Genomic DNA, 21,728 nt, shown 5'->3' on the forward strand with positions numbered 1-21,728 from the left:
AAATAATGGACACCTGCAAGGAATGGCAATTTTCCACAGGTAAACTGCTGCTGGACAAGCGGAGGAGGGTTAGGTAAAGGTTATATGAAACACAATAACCAGTGAGTTCACTTCTCTCATCAATAACCTGATTCAGTGACAAAGGACTGCAAGCTCCCAGTTCACTTGGTGACCAAGGCCCCAAAGGCAACAGTCACATGCGCTGGGTATTGGGAATCAATTCAAGCTATATAATGATGCTTAGGACAAGCTGTTACATTTGGTGAAGAAATGTGTAGTAAACATCTTTTCATCTGTGGTCATTTGAAGCCGACTGGGCCCTCCGTGCACCATATGACTGTATTTTCCCCGTGGGCTCTCAGAACAGTGAAGTGTGATGATCTTTCTGCAATCTGCAACATCATTTAAAGAGTCACTGAGCTGCTGCTGAGAGATACGGAAAGGTCTCAAGTTGGTGTTTGAGCATTGAGACACTCACACTTATTTCAATGATTATTTGAACTCAACGGGTTAAATTAAAAAAAATATATTATTAATGTTCATCTGAATAAGAACAAAAGAATTCACAGAATCTTGGTATGAGTCCTGGAGAATTGGCAGCCATAAAGAATGAGACCTGATTAAAGTAGCCTATTCTACTGTCCTCAAAACTGTCTTGCATGAAGTCACAGATCTTATTTCTGCACGAGTGTATATAATATTGCTGCTGCTGACGCTGCAACCGATGTTGTTTACTTATTGTTGTCGTTTGTTGCTTTCTGATACATTTGAAACTTTTAAAATCATGCTCATCGCGTTTTAACGCTCTGATCGAATGCTAGTCAGTTCGGCTGTGTATCGGCCGTGTTCGGGTGACTCCGTGAAGAACACCCTCGCCTCCATTTTGCATAGTTACGCGTGTGTCGAAGGCTCCTCTGCTCCAGCCATCGGTATCACACCGCGGAGAACGCGCTCCCTGCAATGGACGGGTAAGCATAAATTATTTGCCGAATAAGAGAAAATGTGCTGTGTTTGAGAATGGATTAAGCACATTTGAAACGAGTTTAGTCGCAATCTTTAGCGTCTCGTGCAAGGCCGCGCGTGCAGACTGGTGATGCATCAGCTAACATCGGTTAATAATAACAAATGTGCGTTAGCTTCGCAGATCATGCATTACCTCTGAATAGATGCTATATGTATGCACGGAATATTAAAAATAATAATAATAATATGATGGGTAAAAATATCAGTCTACGATGGATTTCCTACTAATGTAGACTTCATGCAATAGTGCACTTAAGCACTGCAGCTAACTGCGCTGCTTCGCGTGAGGTTTCTTTTGTTTGAAATGTAACGGACACTCGCTTAAATCGCGAACGGACAATTAATTAAACATACATAATTGAATATGATGTTTATTTGCACGCTCTTTAAAAGCTATATTTTTTAGTATATTTGTTTAGTTTATTATAACCAATTGTTGGCTGCCGGACATGAGCGGTCGTAATACTGATACTACATTGTTCTGTTTTGCTCAGTTTTACACTGTAATAACTAGTGTAATCGACAGTTCAGTGTACCGATGACATTCTGTATTCAGCTGTTGTATTATTGTTTGTCGTTATGGTTTTGTGAGTCTTTAACACATCAAACGGCCCACAATTGATCGGCATTTTAATATTTTCTCCCTTCAGCATTGCAAGTGATGTTGCAGTTGGTGTGAAGGTGAGTGTTTGTTTCTTATGTCTTCATTATACTGAAATGTTTTATTAAATGTATGAGGAAATCCCCCACATGGCCCATATAATCTTGTAATGATGTTTTGTGAATAATTGATAGGAATAACAATTACAAAATGTATTACTACATCTTAACTATTTGAACGATTTACTGAATATGCAGTGTACATGTTTTGTCTTTCCAGAGAAGCTCAGACGAATTGCTGTCTGGCGGTCTCTACAGCAGTCCAAATTCTGCAGTCACTGGTAAGAGAAATTAATATGGACATCAACAGTCCTCCATTTGGTCACTGATTTGGCAATATCATCGTTGAACTGTGAGAGGGACATCTCATAACTGAGCATTCAGAACAATCCTGTCAGCTTTCATATACTTTATTCATGTGATGTGTCTTTATTGAAATGGTTGGAGACAGTTCAAGAGGTTTAGTTGTAGAGGTGTGAATAGGGCTGGGCGATAAAACGATATACAGCTCTGGAAAAAATTAAGAGACCACTGCAAAATTATCAGTTATCAGGTATGTGTTTGAGTAAAATGTAAATTTTTGTTTTATTCTATTGAGTACTGATAACATTTCTCTCAAATTCCAAATAAAAATATTGTCATTTAAAACATTTATTTGCAGAAAATGACAACTGGTCAAAATAACAAAAAAGATGCAGTGTTATCAGACCTCGAAATCTGGCTATGGAAGCCATCAAACAAAGACAAGCTGCTTGAATTTTTGCGCTAGGAGTGACATAAAGTCACCCAACAGCAATGTGAAAGACTAGTAGAGAGCATACCAAGATGCATGAAAGCTGTGATTGAAAATCAGGGTTATTCCACCAAATATTGATTTCTGAACTCTTCCTAAGTTAAAACATTAGTGTTTAGTGTATAAATTCAAAAAAATTTATATGAACTTGTTTTCTTTGCATTATTTGAGGTCTGAAAACACTGCATCTTTTTTGTTATTTTGATCAGTTGTCATTTTCTGCAAAAAGGTAGCCACCAGCTATCCGGCTAAAATGATATCATTGTGTACTATACAAGACAGCAATACAATACAATGCAATACAGCTATCAAAAGAACACAACAGCAATTCCGACATCAATACCATTGCTGTTTATTTATGTACTATTTAGTTAAAAGTTTTTTTCATGATCCATAGTGCTGTCAGGCAGGAAAGCGTTTCTTCTTCGTGTGATGTTTATTGGCGGTTGGCAATCCCATTTATGATGCATTACCGCCACCTACTGAGCTGGAGTGTGGAGCATCGCAAGAAAGTCTTTCAGTGGAGTGAAACATCAGCTGAAGATGATGAAATTGGCGAAATTTCATCTAAAAGAGGTCACACACACCTTATGTAGGATTAAATCCTAAACTGAGTCTACTTAAAGGTAACTTTCCCTCTGGGTTTACTTGTAAACAAACAAGTTATGTTTACATTAATTCTTGAGGTCTAACAAACATGTGGAATGCATTTCCTCCCCCATTAATGGTCTGAAATTTATATCATGATAAATATCAATATCGAACGATATGATTATTATTATTTTTTTTTAGATAATATTTTTGGAAAAATGCCCAGCCCTAGGCCTCACGATTCGATTCCAGTTCAAAGGGTAATGATTACATTACAAAACGGTTGTCGATATGGATGTCAATTTTCAGACATTTTCATAGTTGATCGTCATGGAAATTAACGATCGATTAATCGGTAACTTTAATATCGCAAAACGCATGCGGAGGACTCCAAATAAAATGTGCATGTAACCTATTGTTTAAATATAATTTACATGAATACACTTAAGGAATGCAAGTATTGGCATTTTCCTCTTAAAATATTCTTAGTTCAGTGCATTTTAATAAATTTAGTCTGAGTTAAGTACGAATTGGTGAATTGTTTAATTTAGTGTTGTCAAAAGTACCGGTTCTTCGGAACAAAGTCGATACTAAAAATAAAAAAGATGTAATGATACCAGTGTTTCTGCAGTACCTGTAGTAACGAGCACCAACTCTATCCGTTACCAGTGCACAGTATGACTAACACACGACAGCTTTAAAATGCTCACAGGCTTATTTTCTTGCATGCTCTGTTACTTCTTTTACACTGAAATGGACAATTAATCAAATTAAAATCGTGACATGTCCTAGTGTTATTTATTAAACTGCTAAAGGCTGCAATCTCAGTGTGCAGTCGAGCTGCATGCTTTAACTGACCGACCACTCAAACACTGGAAACTCCACAGACATTGAGAATCATTTGTGTTGTTTGAGATGACAAAGCAGAGCACTAATCCACTGTAAAATGCATATTACATGTAGACTATATATTTATATAATTAAATCACAGCATTTGTGCTTTCAACTCAACGTTATTTAAATAGCATTTAAAACAACCGAGTTGACCAAAGCGTTTTACAGTAATAATATTTAAAATTACCACATACACAAACACCAGTAATCTAAAATGTAAACACTCCAAAACTGTGTCCTAAATTTCATTTGTTGGACACAAAGGCCATTGTAAAGGGATGAGATATCAGACTTGACTTAGAAGTCTTCAGTGATCACACTGGCTCGTGTCAAACTGTTTATCCAGAAAAGTGAACCTTTAGGCAAAAAACACATCATAATAAATTTGAAGTTGAAGAAATTGTGACAAATAATTATAACTGTATAGTAAAATGTACTGTAATGTTTACGGTAATAATAATAATAATTGAGCAATATATTCAAGCAAGATTGCTGTTGAATAAAAGTTTAGCAAAAAAATGCAATGACATGTTAAAGTTCTATTTTCACTTGTTAAAGGTTTTAAGAATTAATTGATTAGACACCATTTTGATGATGAAATTAAAGTAAACTTGGAGTTCTGCAAAATAATAATTATTAAACTATAATCATTAAAATAATTATTGAATTATTACAAATAACTAAACTGGTGTTTTCAATAGCACAATAGAACCGTGAAATGTTACTGGTATTGGTACAGACTACTGAAATTTTGGTACCGTGACAAAACTAATTTAATTACTGTTAATGAATTAGGCCACTGTTAAAAATAATTTGTATACAAGATACATCACTTAGGCATATTTGAGTTCTTTAAAACTTCACGTTGTGTATCGTGGGATATTTGGGACCTTTTGGACTTTTTTTCTTTAATTTGAAATCAAGTCAAATCATAACATGCTGCATCAACACAGTCCTTAACATACTGTTTCTGAAGCGATGATGGTGAGATGTCAGCTGAATGTGCCTTCGTGCTTTCCCAGGGATCGCTGACGTAATTGTAGTTGTACTTTTTGTTTTCTGCCCGGTGTGTGCAGAAAACATTAATGTTCATTTATAGAGAAATGCTCCAACAAATGCTCCAACACACTTGAGCCTGCTTCATCTCTGATACATGGGTCTGTGCGGTTCTTCTGTGATTTGGATAATACGTGACATGAAGCGCACAAACACCCTCTAGTGGCAGGTGACAGTATAGACAGCCTTATCAACATCTGCTGGCATGATTTCTGAAGACATTTGTCATGAAATTAATTAATCGACAATCGATAAGCTTAATCGATGAAATTATTAATGACAATTAATCGATTTTTGATTAATCATTAACATCTCTAGTTCTCGATGCATCTTGTCCCCAATTTTTTTTTTTTTATCAATACACACATTCAGTATTAAGTATAGGATAATGTACAGTCAGCCAGTTGTTATTGCAGCATAAACCCTGACAGGGTGAAAAGCCTGAAAGGGTTTATTTTGCAATAATCGGCTGACTGTACATTATCCCACTTATTACATGGCTACTAACCAAATAAATATGTAAATGAGCATAAAATATTGATTTGTGTTGAAATGAAGTAATTATGTGAGATAGGGCTGCAACTAACGATTATTTTGATAATAGACTAATCTACCGATTATTAGAATTATTATTTGATTATTCGGGCGATTATTCCAACGATTAGCTCCTAAACGATTATTCATCTTGTGCCTCGAATTAAAAGGTTGTATTAAACATGCTTACTAACAACAAAGAAAAATCATCTTTTAAAAATATCTTTAAATGACATTGACTGAATTACAAGGAAAACAAATACTTGGATTTTTGTTTAATTCATTAAAAAATGTCTGCAAAAAATCATATTGTTATCAAGTGTTTTTGTCTTATTTTAATTTAAAATTATCTACAAATCCTTAAAACAAGATACATTTACTTGAGAAGCAACATGTAAGATATTTAGACTTGCTTTCAGAGAAAGTGTATTTTTCCCACTTGTTCATACTTTTGCTAGTGCAGTAAAGACAAAATATACTTATATTCAAGGTTCTCTGAAAGGAAGTCTAAATATATTATATGTTGCTTCTCAGGCAAATGTCTCTTGTTTTAAGGATTTTTAGATGTTTTGAAATATTGAATATTATATTCAACATTCTCCAATAACAGTTTTTTTTTCTGCAGTATAGCTCCTAAAGTAAATGTACTTAAGGAGATTTAGATATTTATGATGGAAAACAAACCAAAAAAGACAAATCTAAAACCAATTTTTTTTGCATTGTATAATGGGCTAAGACTACACTCTCACCTTTATGGTCACTTCGATTCATCTTTAACTCACAAAAAACAAACTCTGTCTCTTATTAGAGCTCAAGTATCCGATTTTCTTCACGATAAGATGCACACCCTTACACATATTATGATTCACTACATCGTGAGCAATCACGTTATAATCTAGGTGCAGCAAGCTCGCGTGAGGGCTGAGCGTCTCCGTGCGAGTTTGAAACACTCGCGCAGTTTTTCACGTGACTCATATAAGTGGTTCTGACCGCAGAGAGAAATGCCATTTTCAGAGTTTGTGCTTATTTATACAACCTGCTTCCTTATTATTTTAAATTTAATAAAGGATGCATTAAAGATATAACGCCTTTTTAGACGGTCTGACAGACAAATTTTGCTCAAGCGGAACGTTTCACGACGACACTGCTTCTGTATTTACTTATTTTTTATTTTTGTATTATAATTCCCTCATACTTTTCGATCTACATCAACTTAATCTGTTTGGAAAGGTTGGAGTGCATCTGAAATGTGAGCTGTGTTTTCTTCCTCTCCTCAATCAAGCGTGAGCTGAAGTGCTGCCCGCATCATCATTAGCATTTCAAATGATCTCATTTTGCGTTAAATAAGATCAAACAACTGTTCAACTTTGGAAATTTTCGTTATCATTGTCGATAACGCCAACTAATCGCTTCAGCCCTAATGTGAGAAGAAATCGCTGAACAGCTGAAATCCACCTCCAGTTTGTGTCAGAGTTCTGTTGGTGTTTATTTTGTGAAAATGATGGTCTTAATTGCCTATTACAAGGCTACTTGCCAAATAAATAAATAAATGCACATGAAACATTCATTTGAGTTGAAATAATATGCTTGTAGAGATCACACAGTGATCCAAGAAGCATTAAAGATGACTCTCAATACCCGGATGACCAGTCTGATGCGTCTTAATCACCGCATGTGCAGTTGTTACTCAGAGATATCAGACCACTTGATGACACCATTGACCAATCAGAATAGAGTATTCCAGAGCACTGTGTAATAAATAGTATTAAATTATATATTTTTAATTAATCCATCCCTAGCTTATAACTATAACCACAACTATTGGTTGCTGGTTCTGGATGGCTATATGAGATTTCCACTTCAGTAAGAGTGCAGATGTCAGTTTCTCCTTTCCACACCAAAGGTGGTAGTAAAGTGACACAAATAGCGGGGTTGCTGCTTAAGAAATCATCAAGCATCTCGTATACACATTGATCTGACGAGCGAGAGACCTGCCATGAACAACAGCCAAAGAAATAGAGAGCACAAGAGGAGAGAAATGCATTGGGAAGTAGGAGACAAAAATGTATCAGAAAATAAAAATCACCCATGTCTCCCGAATCGCTGCCTCATCAATATTTTCAGCAGTTTTTTCCCTTTTTGTGCAAATCAGTGCAATAAAAGGCGTGAGCTCTTCTTTCATGTTGTTTGTTTACATGTTATTACGAATAAACTCTCCCGTTGCTATGTGCTTGAGTTTGTGAATACATTTTGGGATTGTAGTTTCAGTTGGGGATGATGGTCATGTGGTTGATTCAACCAGTCTGTGATCAGTTCTGTAGTGTGTGCTTGGCTTTAGTATATGCACATCAGACCATTTGTTTCTAGAATCTCACTCTGTCTCTTGCACGCACATAAGCGCCACTTCTTCTGTGGTTTAAACTGAACTGTGAATCGATTCAGAATTTTTGAGATTCAGTGCAGAATCGTTGGAGAATTGCAATGAATAGAAGCTATTTTTTGCTATTAATTTGTGAGCCTGTTCAATAGAATGTTTGGATAAATTTTTTGATAAAATGTCATATAAACCTGATAATATGTGGTAATAAATTGGACTTCAAATGTAAGCTTTTGGAATAAAGCTGTATTTATGATTTACTTAACAGCTAATGGAAGTGACAGTAAGAAACTGAGGGTGGAGGACAGCATGGATAGCCCACCGTCCAGAGTGATTCATATTCGGAAACTCCCAAATGAGGTTTCTGAGACTGAGGTCATCGCACTGGGTTTGCCATTTGGAAAGGTCACTAATATCCTAATGCTTAAAGGCAAAAATCAGGTGTGTGGGGGGGATGTTGAACCCATCCTTACCGTGTTAGTAGGGATATAGACCTGAAATTAAATTCAGTGCTTAAAGGAATAGTCCACCCAAACATTAAAGTTCATCTTGTACACACCCTCATGTTGTTCCAAACCTGTATGGCTAGCTCTTATGTGCCTTGGAACACAAAATGAGTAATTTATTACAAGTCACTCTATTACATGCAATTACAAAGAATGGGGACTTGACCTTTCAATTGTCAAGAAGCACACAAGCGTAACATATTCAGTGCATCCGGAAAGTATTCACAGCGCTTCACTTTTTCCACATTTTATGTTACAGCCTTATTCCAAAATGGATTAAATTCATTATTTTCCTCAAAATTCTACAAACAATACCCCATAATGACAACGTGAAAGAAGTTTGTTTGAAATCTTTGCAAATTTATAAAAAATAAATAAATAAATAAAAAAATCACATGTACATAAGTATTCACAGCCTTTGCCATGACACTCAAAATTGAGCTCAGGTGCATCCTGTTTCCACTGATCATCCTTGAGATGTTTCTACAACTTGATTGGAGTCCACCTGTGGTAAATTCAGTTGATTGGACATGATTTGGAAAGGCACACACCTGTCTATATAAGGTCCCACAGTTAACAGTGCATGTCAGAGCACAAACCAAGCCATGAAGTCCAAGGAATTGTCTATAGACCTCCGAGACAGGATTGTATTGAGGCACAGATCTGGGGAAGGGTACAGAAAAATGTCTGCAGCATTGAAGGTCCCAGTGAGCACAGTGGCCTCCATCATCCGTAAATGGAAGATGTTTGGAACCACCAGGACTCTTCCTAGAGCTGGCCGCACGGCCAAACTGCGTGATCGGGGGAGAAGGGCCTTAGTCAGGGAGGTGACCAAGAACCTGATGGTCACTCTGACAGCTCCAGCATTTCTCTGTGGAGAGAGGAGAACCTTCCAGAAGAACAACCATCTCTGCAGCACTCCACCAATCAGGCCTGTATGGTAGATTGGCCAGACGGAAGCCACTCCTCAGTAAAAGGCACATGATAGCCCGCCTGGAGTTTGCCAAAAGGCACCTGAAGAACTCTCAGACCATGAGAAACAAAGATTGAACTCTTTGGCCTGAATGGCAAGCGTTATGTCTGGAGGAAACCAGGCACCGCTCATCACCTGGCCAATACCATCCCTACAGTGAAGCATGGTGGTGGCAGCATCATGCTGTGGGGATGTTTTTCAGCAGCAGGAACTGGGAGACTAGTCAGGATCGAGGGAAAGATGAATGCAGCAATGTACAGAGACATCCTTGATGAAACCTGCTCCAGAGCGCTCTGGACCTCAGACCGGGGTGAAGGTTCATCTTCCAACAGGTCAACGACCCTAAGCACACAGCCAAGATAACAAAGGAGTGGCTACGGGACAACTCTGTGAATGTCTTGAGTGGCCCAGCCAGAGCCCAGACTTGAACCCGATTGAACATCTCTGGAGAGATCTGAAAATGGCTGTGCACCGACGCTCCCCATCCAACTTGATGGAGCTTGAGAGGTCCTGCAAAGAAGAATGGGAGAAACTGCTCAAAAATAGGTGTGCCAAGCTTGTAGCATCGTACTCAAAAAGACTTGAGGCTGTAATTGGTGCCAAAGGTGCTTCAACAAAGTATTGAGCAAAGGCTGTGAATACTTATGTACATGTGATTTTTTTTTTTTCTTATTTTTATTTTTTTAATTTTTTTATTTTTAATAAATTTGCAAAGATTTCAAACAAACTTCTTTCACGTTGTCATTATGGGGTATTGTTTGTAGAATTTTGAGGAAAATAATGAATTTAATCCATATTGGAATAAGGCTGTAACATAACAAAATGTGGAAAAAGTGAAGCGCTGTGAATACTTTCTGGATGCACTGTAAGTAATGTAAAAGTGATCCATATGACTTGTGCCCAGTTTTCAGAGTATTCTGAAGCCTTTTACAATATCTTAAGGTGAGAAATGGACCAATTATTCAGACTAATTTTGTGAGTTGTCATTTTGATATAGTATGGCTTCAAAATACTTTGAATATACTGTAGTGCTTTTGCATCCCTTTTGGAAAAGTCCACATTCTTTCAGAGGGTGACCAGTGTATTGATAAAGGTTTAGAATGCAGTTAGGGTGAGCAAATGATAATAGAATTTGTGGGTGAACTATTCCTTTATATGTTATGTTTTTTTCTTTTTTTTTTCTTTAATTGTGTGAACAGATGTTTTGCCCAACCATCAAAAGAAGTGTGCATCTTAACTTTGAACTCTTTCCTCAATTAGGCATTTTTGGAGCTTGGAACAGAGGAAGCAGCTGTTACCATGGTGAATTACTACACAGCTGTTACACCTCAAGTGCGTAATGTCCCGGTGTTCATTCAGTACTCCAACCACAAAGAGCTCAAGACTGATAGTGCACTCAACCAGGTTAGAAAACACATTCCCCTTGTTTTAATGTTTCATAGCTATAGTCTAGCAACAGTGGAAGTCTTTATAAGTGTCTAATTGGCCTAGTTGTAATCTTTTCCCTTGCTTTTCTTCTTAAGAGAGCTCAGGCTGTGCTGCAGGCGGTGTCAGCGGTCCAGGAGGGTGGCTCTCCAAGCTCGGACACGGCATGCGAGAGTATGTTAATGCCTGCACCGAGCCCAGTGCTGCGTATAATCATCGACAACATGTTCTACCCAGTCACCCTGGACGTCCTCCAGCAGGTCACTGCCCACAGAAGGCATCCATCTGGAATAAATGGCAGTTTAAAAAACAAGCCAAATGTATTTTTACACTCTCATGCCTCTGAATTAACAGGACTTTGTACTAACCTCTTTCAGATCTTCTCAAAGTTTGGGACCGTCATGAAGATAATCACATTTACCAAAAATAATCAGTTTCAGGCTCTTCTGCAGTTCAGTGATCCAGTCAATGCCCAGCAGGCCAAACTGGTGAGTGAACAAAGAGCAAAATTGAGACCACTGCCAACTCTATAAATGTGTAATGGTGTGCAGAAGCACTGTTATGACATTTTTAATGTGATGGTTATGACCACAGGCAAATTATGATCCGATCGTATGTTGGTTTAGTACCTTTCTTTAGTTTATGTGATGAAATGACTGCAGCTGTCATTTCTTGTAGAGGAGCATTTTTATTACTTTTAGCCAGGGCTTTACATTTTAACTCTGGCTGTAATTATTCTTCTCCTCATTCACTTTTTTCATAGAATAACAAATATCTCTGTCTCTCTTTCTCCGCTTTCTTTGAAGTCCTTGGATGGCCAGAACATATACAACTCCTGCTGCACTTTGCGCATCGACTTCTCCAAGCTGGTCAACCTGAATGTAAAATATAACAATGACAAAAGCCGAGATTATACCCAGCCCGAGCTGCCCGCAGGAGACGGCCAGCCACCAGTGGACCCATCTGTGGCCGCAGCTCTTAGCAAAGACTCCACCTCCCTTCTTGGTAAGGTTCATGCTTTGAAAACACACTCCCATAAACATTTCCCAATCTCACTTTTAAGACCCATCTTCCCTGTCATTCTCTGACATGCATCGCCATCTCTTGTCTGCCTAGCTTCAGTTTCAGAGCAGGGTACAGGTGTGAATGCTTCCCCTCTATTGTGATTCATGAAAGTTTCATAGTTCTTTGTGGAAAATGGGTCAATGGTGCCTGAATCTCAATTGCGTTTAATTGATGTGCCATTCAAACACGTTGCTTTAAGAATTTGCCGCCTCCACGGCCCCCAGTCTGTGTTTGATCCCGTAAGACTTTGACTGTACACGTTCTCCGTAGGTACTCCCTCTGGAATGGTAACTTCCTACTCTAGTGGTGGAGGGTTTCCATCTTCTCTAGGTACTTATGCTTTCATTTACTTTCCTTTTTTATTTCCTAACCTTACTTGTATGGGCTCTTCCCTCTGAGGAACAGGGACTTTTCCAGGGCTGTCAGAATTGGCAGGGCTTTCATGTTGAAACCACCCCAACCATTTGTCCTGACTTGACATGCAGGATTCATAAACAGTGTCACCATTTGTCAAAATATAAATCTGAAGCTGCAACAATAAGCCCTTCCATTTTGCATTATAGACCTGACGTAATAGATTGACACACACACTAATTAAGATCCTGTATTTCAGACAGACTGGCAATCTAAACTGCCAAATACAAGTTCTCTCTAGCTAAAGCAGAACGGCCTATTGAGCAGCTAACTACAGCAAGCAAAAAGGGCCACAAAAAGCTATTTTGTTTTCGGATATTGCTCCAGAGCACCAGTCTGTGTGAAATTCGCACAGAACGTTATCTGCCTAATGGCAAATATTGATTCTGGGATGTGGGTTTGCCAGAGCTGTGTGGTGTTTGCTGGGTAGCTGGATGTGCTTGGTGCAGTGGGTGCAGTCAGATAGACATGCATGGCCAGGGGGCAGATACAACTGAAATTGCTGAGCTGTATTCTTTTCTGAGCTGTGTTGCTCACTGGCCTGACACAGCTCTTTCTTTCTCCCTCTCTCTCTGTAGGGGCCATCAGCCCTCTCAGTGCAGCGGCTGCCGCAGCAGCAGCAGCAGGAAGGGTGGCGCTGTCAGGACATTCAGGACCTGGTGGAGTGCTCCTGGTCAGCAATCTCAACGACGAGGTCAGTACACCTCCACAACATGCGCGCACGCACGCACACACACACACACACATATGTTGGTGCGGCTATCCTTATGAGGACTCTCCAGAGACATAATGATTTTTATACTGTACGAACTATAGATTCTATTCCCTAACCCTACCCCTAAACCTAACCCTCACAAAGAAACATTCTGCATTTTTACATTTGCAAAAAAAACATAGTTTAGTATGTTTTTTTTTTTTTTTAAGTGATTTGAATTATGGGGACACTAGAAATGTCCTCAAAAACCACATTTATAGCATAATACCCTTGTAATTACCAGTTTGCAACCTAAAAACATTTCCTCGTAACCACCCAAACCCGCCCACACACATCCCTGCTCTCTCTGTTCACAGTCGTCTCGTTTTGTCAATCAGGTCACCAGTATGTCTCAGGTTTTATATGTTTAATTCTCATCTGTTAAAGGAATAGTTCACCAAAATGAAAATTCTTGTTTTTCCAAACCTTTTGACTTTCCACTGTCTGTGGAACACGAAAGGTGGATTTCAAAGAATATCCATCATCATCATGATTTTTAGCAGCAGAGCAGCGTTAACGTACTTGAAACGTAAGAGGAATTTGTGTTAATCAGAATTTTTTTATTAGGTAATAACTTTCCAAATGATAAACCTAAAAGTATAAGTCTTGAGGTGTTCCTTTAAAATGTATTCCTATATAAATATCATATTCCCATGTTGTCTTTGCTGTCATGCTGGATGTTTTGAAGCTAATGCTGAAAAGTGGTTGAGCGTCTTTTAAAATGCATATAGAATGAACAACCTCTCATCCATTTTTCTTTAGTTTAGCTACTCAAAGTGGCAATAGAAAATGTTCACCGGGCTAGTTGATCAAGAATCAAAACTATTTCAGAAAACTTTTATAATGCACATAAGAAGACTGCTCTCCATCAGAATGATATATTCAGTCACACACAATGAACAACGAAAAGGAGACTTGTCTCAAATTGACCTGTGTCTCATTTCCATCTTTGTTGTATTCATATATTATGTTCAGTGTTATTTCAGTATATTTGCAGTTAGCTGATAACTGTAGAAGTTATTGAATTTCAGCCTGTAGCTTTTTGTTCTCTATTCTGACATTTATACTTGCAGAAATATACTGAAAGCATTCTCAGTAAGGTTCTTGCCAAAATGGAGGGTCTCTCTGCAGCCTCTCCTCTGTGCATTCTGTGCAAATTTTGATCACTGTCTCTCCTCTCTCTTTATCTCTCCCCCTCTCCCCTCTCTCTTGCTCTCTCACACCTTTTCTCGAGTGCTCTGTCTGGAAGTAATATCTAACTGTCTTTTCTCTCTAAGCTGAATCTCTCTCTTCCTCTCCTGATGCTCCACTGCCTCTCTCTAAGCTATTCAAAGTTGGTATAAAACATGGTAGCCCCACCCGCCTCTCTCATCTCTCTCACACTCTCTCTCTCTCTCTCTCTCTCTCTATGATTTCTCTGTCTTTTTCAAGTGTCCCAGTAATTTCACCATCATGGTTTTTGTTTTCCCAAAACACTTGTGGGTTTGTGGAGTTTTCAACATGATGTGCTCTCTATTGATGCCATAACTCTGCAAGGTGGTTTTCATGCTTACCTGCTGCATGGCCCCACCCCTTTACAGCTATAGGCTTTTTTTTTTTTTTTTTCCTTAATGCTTTCTTATACTAAAGCCTTCCACATGCTCTGCATGCTTTGTCCGTCTCTCACCATTTCTGTGCTGCAGTTAGTCTGAGTTTCGGGTGACTACGTTTGGCACAGTTAAATTCGGGGGAAGAAAAAGAACAAGAGAACCCTGCCAGTTTCTGACCAAACTCCTGCATTTTCTATGTACTGACCTGTATATTATTTTTTCCCCCCTTCCAACTTTTTTCTTTTTTTTTGTCCCATGTTGCGTCCAACCCCACTCCCTCTCCTCTGTGATTGGTTGGCCTTCTCTGATCCCCTCCCGTCCCCCACCCATTCATGCTTTGTGCCTAAACCAAAACAAATGTTCCTCCTCGGACCAACTTGCCCCAATTAACTGCCTTGACCCATGCTCCATGACCACCTCACCATTCTACGGGAAACCACCCTCCGTTATGGATGATCTGTTCATCTCCGCTCTACCTCGACTCTTCTCTCTTCCTGTCTTATGCTGCTTGCTCTTCTCTCCTTCTAAAGATGGTTACGCCCCAAAGTCTGTTTACCCTCTTCGGTATGTTATCGTTAGCAATCTACCTCTTTTCTTTTATATATTGTTTATTTAATTTCAGTTAATTTCTTTCATTTATAATTTAAGGGTTAGTTAAAAATCTGGCATTAGTGTAACAGTTTCCTAGTTTTCCAGTTTCATTTGTTTTAGTTCTATGCAAAATTTAAAATGGAATATTTAATTTTTGTGTTTTTCCTTGGCTTTTGAAGCCTCTCTCTATCTTTCTCTATCTGTCTCTCTACATGTACAGCTTATATTAATGCATGGTTGATTATTTTGCATGTAGGCTTTTGATTTTAACTTTGCCATATCACACAAGCTTGTTTTTGGAGGGCATATCAAAATAATTTGTGTCTGTTAGAAACACTGTTTTGGGCTCTGGTGTTTATAATTTGGAAGATTTGTACCATCATCTTTAGAACCAGAGCTTCTGAAGCACTAACTTGTCCTTCCTGGTTCACTCCTCTCCTCCTCCCTCCTTTCCTCCCTCTTCCATCTGCCTCTCGGTTAACTAAAGGTGTCTATGGTGATGTGCAGCGCGTGAAGATCCTTTACAATAAGAAGGACAGTGCTCTTATACAGATGTCTGATGGAAACCAAGCCCAGTTGGGTAAGGCTGTCATGCTCTTCAGAACTTCCACAGTGTATTACTGAAACCTCATTGTGATAACATTAACAACGTTCTGATATGATTCGAAACATGATGCACAGCATTATTGGCAATTTTATTAAAAAAGTTGCTTTCATGACAAAAAAAAAAAAAAAATTACAATTAAAAATTCATGGTGTCTTGATCTAGCCATGAGCCATTTGAATGGGCAGAAGATGTATGGCAAGATCATTCGTGTGACCATCTCCAAGCACCAGACGGTACAGCTGCCCAGAGAAGGTTTAGATGATCAGGGCCTGACCAAGGACTTCACAAGTTCTCCTCTGCATCGCTTTAAGAAGCCTGGATCTAAGAACTTCCAGAACATCTTCCCCCCTTCAGCTACACTCCATCTCTCAAACATTCCGTAAGTTTTAGGGTTTCCACGGTCATGGAAAACTTTGAAGTATCAGGGAACTTTAAAATAGCATTTTCCTGGAAAAGTCATAGAAATTTCTAGAGTAAATGTAATTTTTCTAGTTAACGCTCTTCTCCAAAACATTTTTTATCAGTATTATTGCTTAAATACAGGTGCATCTCAATAAATTAGAATGTCATGGAAAAGTTCATTTATTTCAGGAATTCAACTCAAATTGTGAAACTCGTGTATTAAATAAATTCAATGCACACAGACTGAAGTAGTTTAAGTCTTTGGTTCTTTTAATTGTGATGATTTTGGCTCACATTTAACAAAAACCCACCAATTCACTATTTCAAAAAATTAGAATACATCATAAGACCAATAAAAAAAACATTTTTAGTGAATTGTTGGCCTTCTGGAAAGTATGTTCATTTACTGTATATGTACTCAATACTTGGTAGGGGCTCCTTTTGCTTTAATTGCTGCCTCAATTTGGCTTGGCATTGAGGTGATCAATTTGTGGCACTGCTGAGGTGGTATGGAAGCCCAGGTTTCTTTGACAGTGGCCTTCAGCTCATCTGCATTTTTTGGTCTCTTGTTTCTCATTTTCCTCTTGACATACCCCATAGATTCTCTATGGGGTTCAGGTCTGGTGAGTTTGCTGGCCAGTCAAGCACACCAACACCATGGTCATTTAACCAACATTTGGTGCTTTTGGCAGTGTGGGCAGGTGCCAAATCCTGCTGGAAAATGAAATCAGCATCTTTAAAAAGCTGGTCAGCAGAAGGAAGCATGAAGTGCTCCAAAATTTCTTGGTAAACGGGTGCAGTGACTTTGGTTTTCAAAAAACACAATGGACCAACACCAGCAGATGACATTGCTCCCCAAATCATCACAGACTGTGGAAACTTAACACTGGACTTCAAGCAACTTGGGCTATGAGCTTCTCCACCCTTCCTCCAGACTCTAGGACCTTGGTTTCCAAATGAAATACAAAACTTGCTCTCATCTGAAAAGAGGACTTTGGACCACTGGGCAACAGTCCAGTTCTTCTCCTTAGCCCAGGTAAGACGCCTCTGACGTTGTCTGTGGTTCAGGAGTGGCTTAACGAGGAATACGACAACTGTAGTCAAATTCCTTGACATGTCTGTGTGTGGTGGCTCTTGATGCCTTGACCCCAGCCTCAGTCCATTCCTTGTGAAGTTCACCCAAATTCTTGAATCGATTTTGCTTGACAATCCTCATAAGGCTGCGGTTCTCTCGGTTGGTTGTGCATCTTTTTCTTCCACACTTTTTCCTTCCACTCAACTTTCTGTTAACATGCTTGGATACAGCACTCTGTGAACAGCCAGCTTCTTTGGCAATGAATGTTTGTGGCTTACCCTCCTTGTGAAGGGTGTCAGATCAGCAGTCTTCCCCATGATTGTGTAGCCTAGTGAACCAAACTGAGAGACCATTTTGAAGGCTCAGGAAACCTTTGCAGGTGTTTTGAGTTGATTAGCAGATTGGCATGTCACCATATTCTAATTTTTTGAGATAGTGAATTGGTGGGTTTTTGTTAAATGTGAGCCAAAATCATCACAATTAAAAGAACCAAAGACTTAAACTACTTCAGTCTGTGTGCATTGAATTTATTTAATACACAAGTTTCACAATTTGAGTTGAATTACTGAAATAAATGAACTTTTCCACGACATTCTAATTTATTGAGATGCACCTGTATTGCCCTTGAATAGAGCTTGTGTAGAGTAGAATTTGTTCGCAAGCCATAGTGATATCTTATTTGTGTTTGAATCATTCTTTTTAGTAGATTAAGTTAATTGGTCGAAACAGTTCACAAATTTGTCTGAAAAATTCAAAATTATTTTTACAAATTGGTTTCCAGAAATCACAAATGACTGGAAAAGTCATGAAAATTAGAATTTTCTTAAAAACAGGTGGGAGCCCTGAAGCATGCAGGAGAATGTCTTCTTCCTGAGCAATATTTTGGCACAATTTATTGATAACAAACCCACTAAACTTATAAGACTTGGTGGTAATGGTCATGCAGACTACAGTCAGAATGAATGCAAAAGCATGAATGAGTGGTGCATTTTCAGCAGATGTAGTCATTTCAACAATTTGTCTGTTACTCTGACTTAAACCTTTGACCAACTGCTCACCATTAATATTTTTCTCACAGATCAAGTGTCTTTGAAAGTCACATTAAAATGTGGCTAACAAAGACAAATGTTCCCTTTTTTTTTATTTTTTTTTTTTTTATTGGTTCATGTATCATGACAACTTTTACTCTGTGAGGAAATGCTAATAACTGCTTGTTTCCCCTTCAGTGAAAATGTGACAGAGGAGGATTTACGATTGCTCTTCTCAAATGCCGGCGGAACAGTAAAAGCATTCAAGTTTTTCCAGTAAGCACCCTCTGTGTTTCTTGTGGCATCAGCTGTTTATATATATAGATAATATCATTTTTTTTTATTTGTTATTAATACCATTTATAAGTCATCGTTTTGACAGTAATGTTAGTTTTTCCATCCAGAGATCACAAAATGGCTCTGCTGCAGATGTCCACAGTGGAGGAGGCAACTCAGGCACTCATCGACATTCACAACTATGACATGGGACGTGGCCACCGTCTTAGAGTGTCCTTCTCAAAGTCCACCATCTGAGGATCCCCTGGTGTTCTGTCACCTTTCTTCTCTCTTCCCCAGGAGTCTCATGTCTAATTCATTTTTATCAGTCATTCCTTAACACCATATCAAAAACTTAAATGAGAATGGCCCTTAAACAGAACACTTGCTCTGTATTTGCTCCTACTATTGTTTGTGTCTGACAGCTGATACTCTCAAAAAGGAAGTCGATTTCGGTTACAGGATGAATTGACAAAAATGTGCCTTACTTAGCAAAATAGCATCATCTTTTTGCTCCCATTGCTACAGATGATAGACGTTTAGGCACATTATGTGTGGTGAAATAGGAAACGTAACCTTTAAAACAACCTGGCTCTGTTTTTAAAGTTTACTTATCGCTGGCCCAATGTCCTCACATGGTCATTTCTTGTAATCCAATGAGCCAATTATTTATGTATTGAATTAAATATAAGTGACAGTTTGATGGAATACACCCCCAAAAAATTATTATTTGTGGCTGTAATAATAATGGTATATATTTTTTAATCTGGCACCCAAGGTACTTTGTGATATAGACCTGTGGAAAACAAAACAATGACAGAGGGGAGCCTAATGTGTAATATTTAGTACCTGCTTTGATAATTTTCTCTCGCCTTTGCTTCAGTGAGTCCTTTAAACTTTTTTTATTTATCATGGAGCATGTGCTGATAAATCTTGGCAGTTGCATGTTTCAGACTGATTGTGTTTGACGTTGTGATGTTGCATTAATGTAGGGACTGTTGGGAAGTAAATGTGCCTTTAGTCTTACTTTATTCTGCATTGTACAAAATTCTTATTCAGCATCTAGGATATTTTTATTGAGGGAGGGAAAAAATGTCACAACAGACATCACTGTTAAGTGATCCTTAATTGTCTTTGATTGTAGTTGTTTAAGGGGAATCACATACTTGACCTGAAATGGTGTACCATCTGTTTGAAGAACTATTTTTGTGGTGTAGGCCTGGGAAAATGAATTGAACATGAATTGAGTTTTTACATCTTCAGTATAGAAGTGGCACAATTAAAAGTTAATTTTTCTACAAGCTCGTGGTTTACTGTCCCTGTGCGGTGTAGTGTTTTAACCCTGTAGCATGCTGAATAAACTCTTCTCGCTCTGTATTCACCTCTGCCTCTCAGCTGTCTCTTTCTCTTCCTCTGCTGTTCTCTGTATCTCACTTAGCTCCAATTCTCTGATTTGTTCTGTCCATGGTGAAGGAAAAAGCTCACTTACCTCAGTATAGAAATACACCATAGAAGTTTTTATTTGCATTTGTGATCTGAGTTTAACACTCTGTTGCCATCTATTTCATCAGTCATTATTTTCTCATGCTTATGCACAGATCATGCTGTCCACTCTTTGCTTGTACGAACCAGAATCAATCTGGAAGAATGTCATTTGGACAGATGAAACCGATTTAGATCTTTAGTGCTTTCTCTTTTTTATAGATAAAAACATGAAGCTTTCAAAGAACAGAACTCTTTTTCTCGAACATGAAGGTGATTCAGTTTTGGAGGGTTGTGTTGCTGTCTCTGGGATTGGGTGCTTAGCAGCATTTTTTTTTTTATTTTATTTTATTTTTTTTTGAAAATGATGTTTTCTAAAGTATGCTTTAATGGAGTGTTTTCAAAAAGCTTAATTTTCGGTGGAGGAAAACGCTGTTCTAGTGTGAATGAGAGGCAGAAACACTTCCAAATTTAAACATGTAAGGCCTGGTCCACACTAATACGTTTTAGTTTGAAACACATTCATTTCACTATATTTACACCTAATCCACACTGAAACAGCATTTTTCTCCATCAAAAAAGCTCTCCATAACCACATACTTTAGAAAACTATGACATTAGGAAACTGAAAATGGGAGTTTCCATACTTCAAGGGGTTAGTGTGGGGGGCCTAAGCCAAACACTATTGAAAAGGTAACAGGGATTGTCAAGACATAATGATGAACTGTTCTGAAGTGGCCAGCAAGATGCAGTCCATAGAAAACTTGTGGAGGGCTCTGAAAACAGAAGTTGGGAGAAGGCAGTCTTTGATATTAAGCAGTTTTGAGAAGAACACTGCCAGTTCATTGGAACCTTTGGGACCTCATCCATGGATACTCCTGGACTGCAAGCTGTGCTACCACAAAGGCCTACTACATCCGCAGTATACACTGTATTCTAAATAAAAATATATTCAATTTGACTGTGGTACTGTATTTTGATGACTGGACACTAATGTATTATAACAGTAAACAGTAAATTCTAAAATTGGTAGATTATCTGTTCTGATTTATTTGTTGTAATTTAAAGCATAAGGATGCCAATAATGTTTTGCCACCATTGCGGCAATTAAATGGTCCTTTTCCACCATCTTTTTGTGGCATGGTTATGCTTTCTTTTTCCACTGTAGTGGTGAGAAATCAGGATTAAAATAGACACATCACTCCATAGAATTGTGTTGAGAATTATGGGCCAGAAATAGTTTATAAACAAACCGTACCGTTCTCAAGTGGATATGTTACTGGAACCATAACTGCTCAGAACTGTTTGGACTGATGGTGAAAAAGCGCTTCATTTCTACTCTAAATCATGCTGGAACATTTGATCATTTAAATTAATTCCCAAAGGTAAGTTTTGGATGAGCTTTTTCATCTGGGCTTGCCAATCATATTCCAAAGATATACAGGTGCATCTCAATAAATTAGAATGTCGTGGAAAAGTTCATTTATTTCAGTAATTCAACTCAAATTGTGAAACTCGTGTATTAAATAAATTCAATGCACACAGAATGAAGTAGTTTAAGTCTTTGGTTCTTTTAATTGTGATGATTTTGGCTCACATTTAACAAAAACCCA

The 21,728-nt window shown here is 38.2% G+C and overlaps 1 protein-coding gene across 4 annotated transcripts; it reads left to right on the forward strand.

Annotated features, from left to right (window-relative positions):
- The first annotated feature begins 840 nt into the window (after positions 1–840).
- LOC127440392 (polypyrimidine tract-binding protein 2-like) lies at positions 841–21,228 on the forward strand. 4 transcript variants are annotated; one of them, XM_051696925.1, is made up of 16 exons: positions 909–968; positions 1,674–1,704; positions 1,904–1,964; positions 2,874–3,102; positions 8,197–8,369; positions 10,668–10,811; positions 10,931–11,092; positions 11,210–11,320; positions 11,639–11,837; positions 12,168–12,227; positions 12,890–13,005; positions 15,185–15,218; positions 15,733–15,825; positions 16,015–16,231; positions 18,556–18,633; positions 18,762–21,223. In XM_051696925.1, the coding sequence occupies exons 5-16, from the start codon at positions 8,238–8,240 to the stop codon at positions 18,889–18,891; spliced, it is 1,476 nt and encodes a 491-aa protein (XP_051552885.1). In that variant the 5' UTR covers positions 909–968; positions 1,674–1,704; positions 1,904–1,964; positions 2,874–3,102; positions 8,197–8,237; the 3' UTR covers positions 18,892–21,223. The 4 variants fall into 4 exon arrangements, with proteins under 4 accessions (XP_051552882.1, XP_051552881.1, XP_051552884.1 ...); XM_051696922.1 differs by lacking the exon at positions 2,874–3,102 and having other exon boundaries at positions 841–968; positions 18,749–21,228; XM_051696921.1 differs by lacking the exon at positions 2,874–3,102 and having other exon boundaries at positions 841–968; positions 18,762–21,224.
- The last annotated feature ends 500 nt before the right edge of the window (positions 21,229–21,728 follow it).

The sequence above is a fragment of the Myxocyprinus asiaticus genome, chromosome 5 (assembly GCF_019703515.2).
Source record: "Myxocyprinus asiaticus isolate MX2 ecotype Aquarium Trade chromosome 5, UBuf_Myxa_2, whole genome shotgun sequence".
NCBI classification, from domain to species: Eukaryota; Metazoa; Chordata; class Actinopteri; order Cypriniformes; family Catostomidae; genus Myxocyprinus; species Myxocyprinus asiaticus.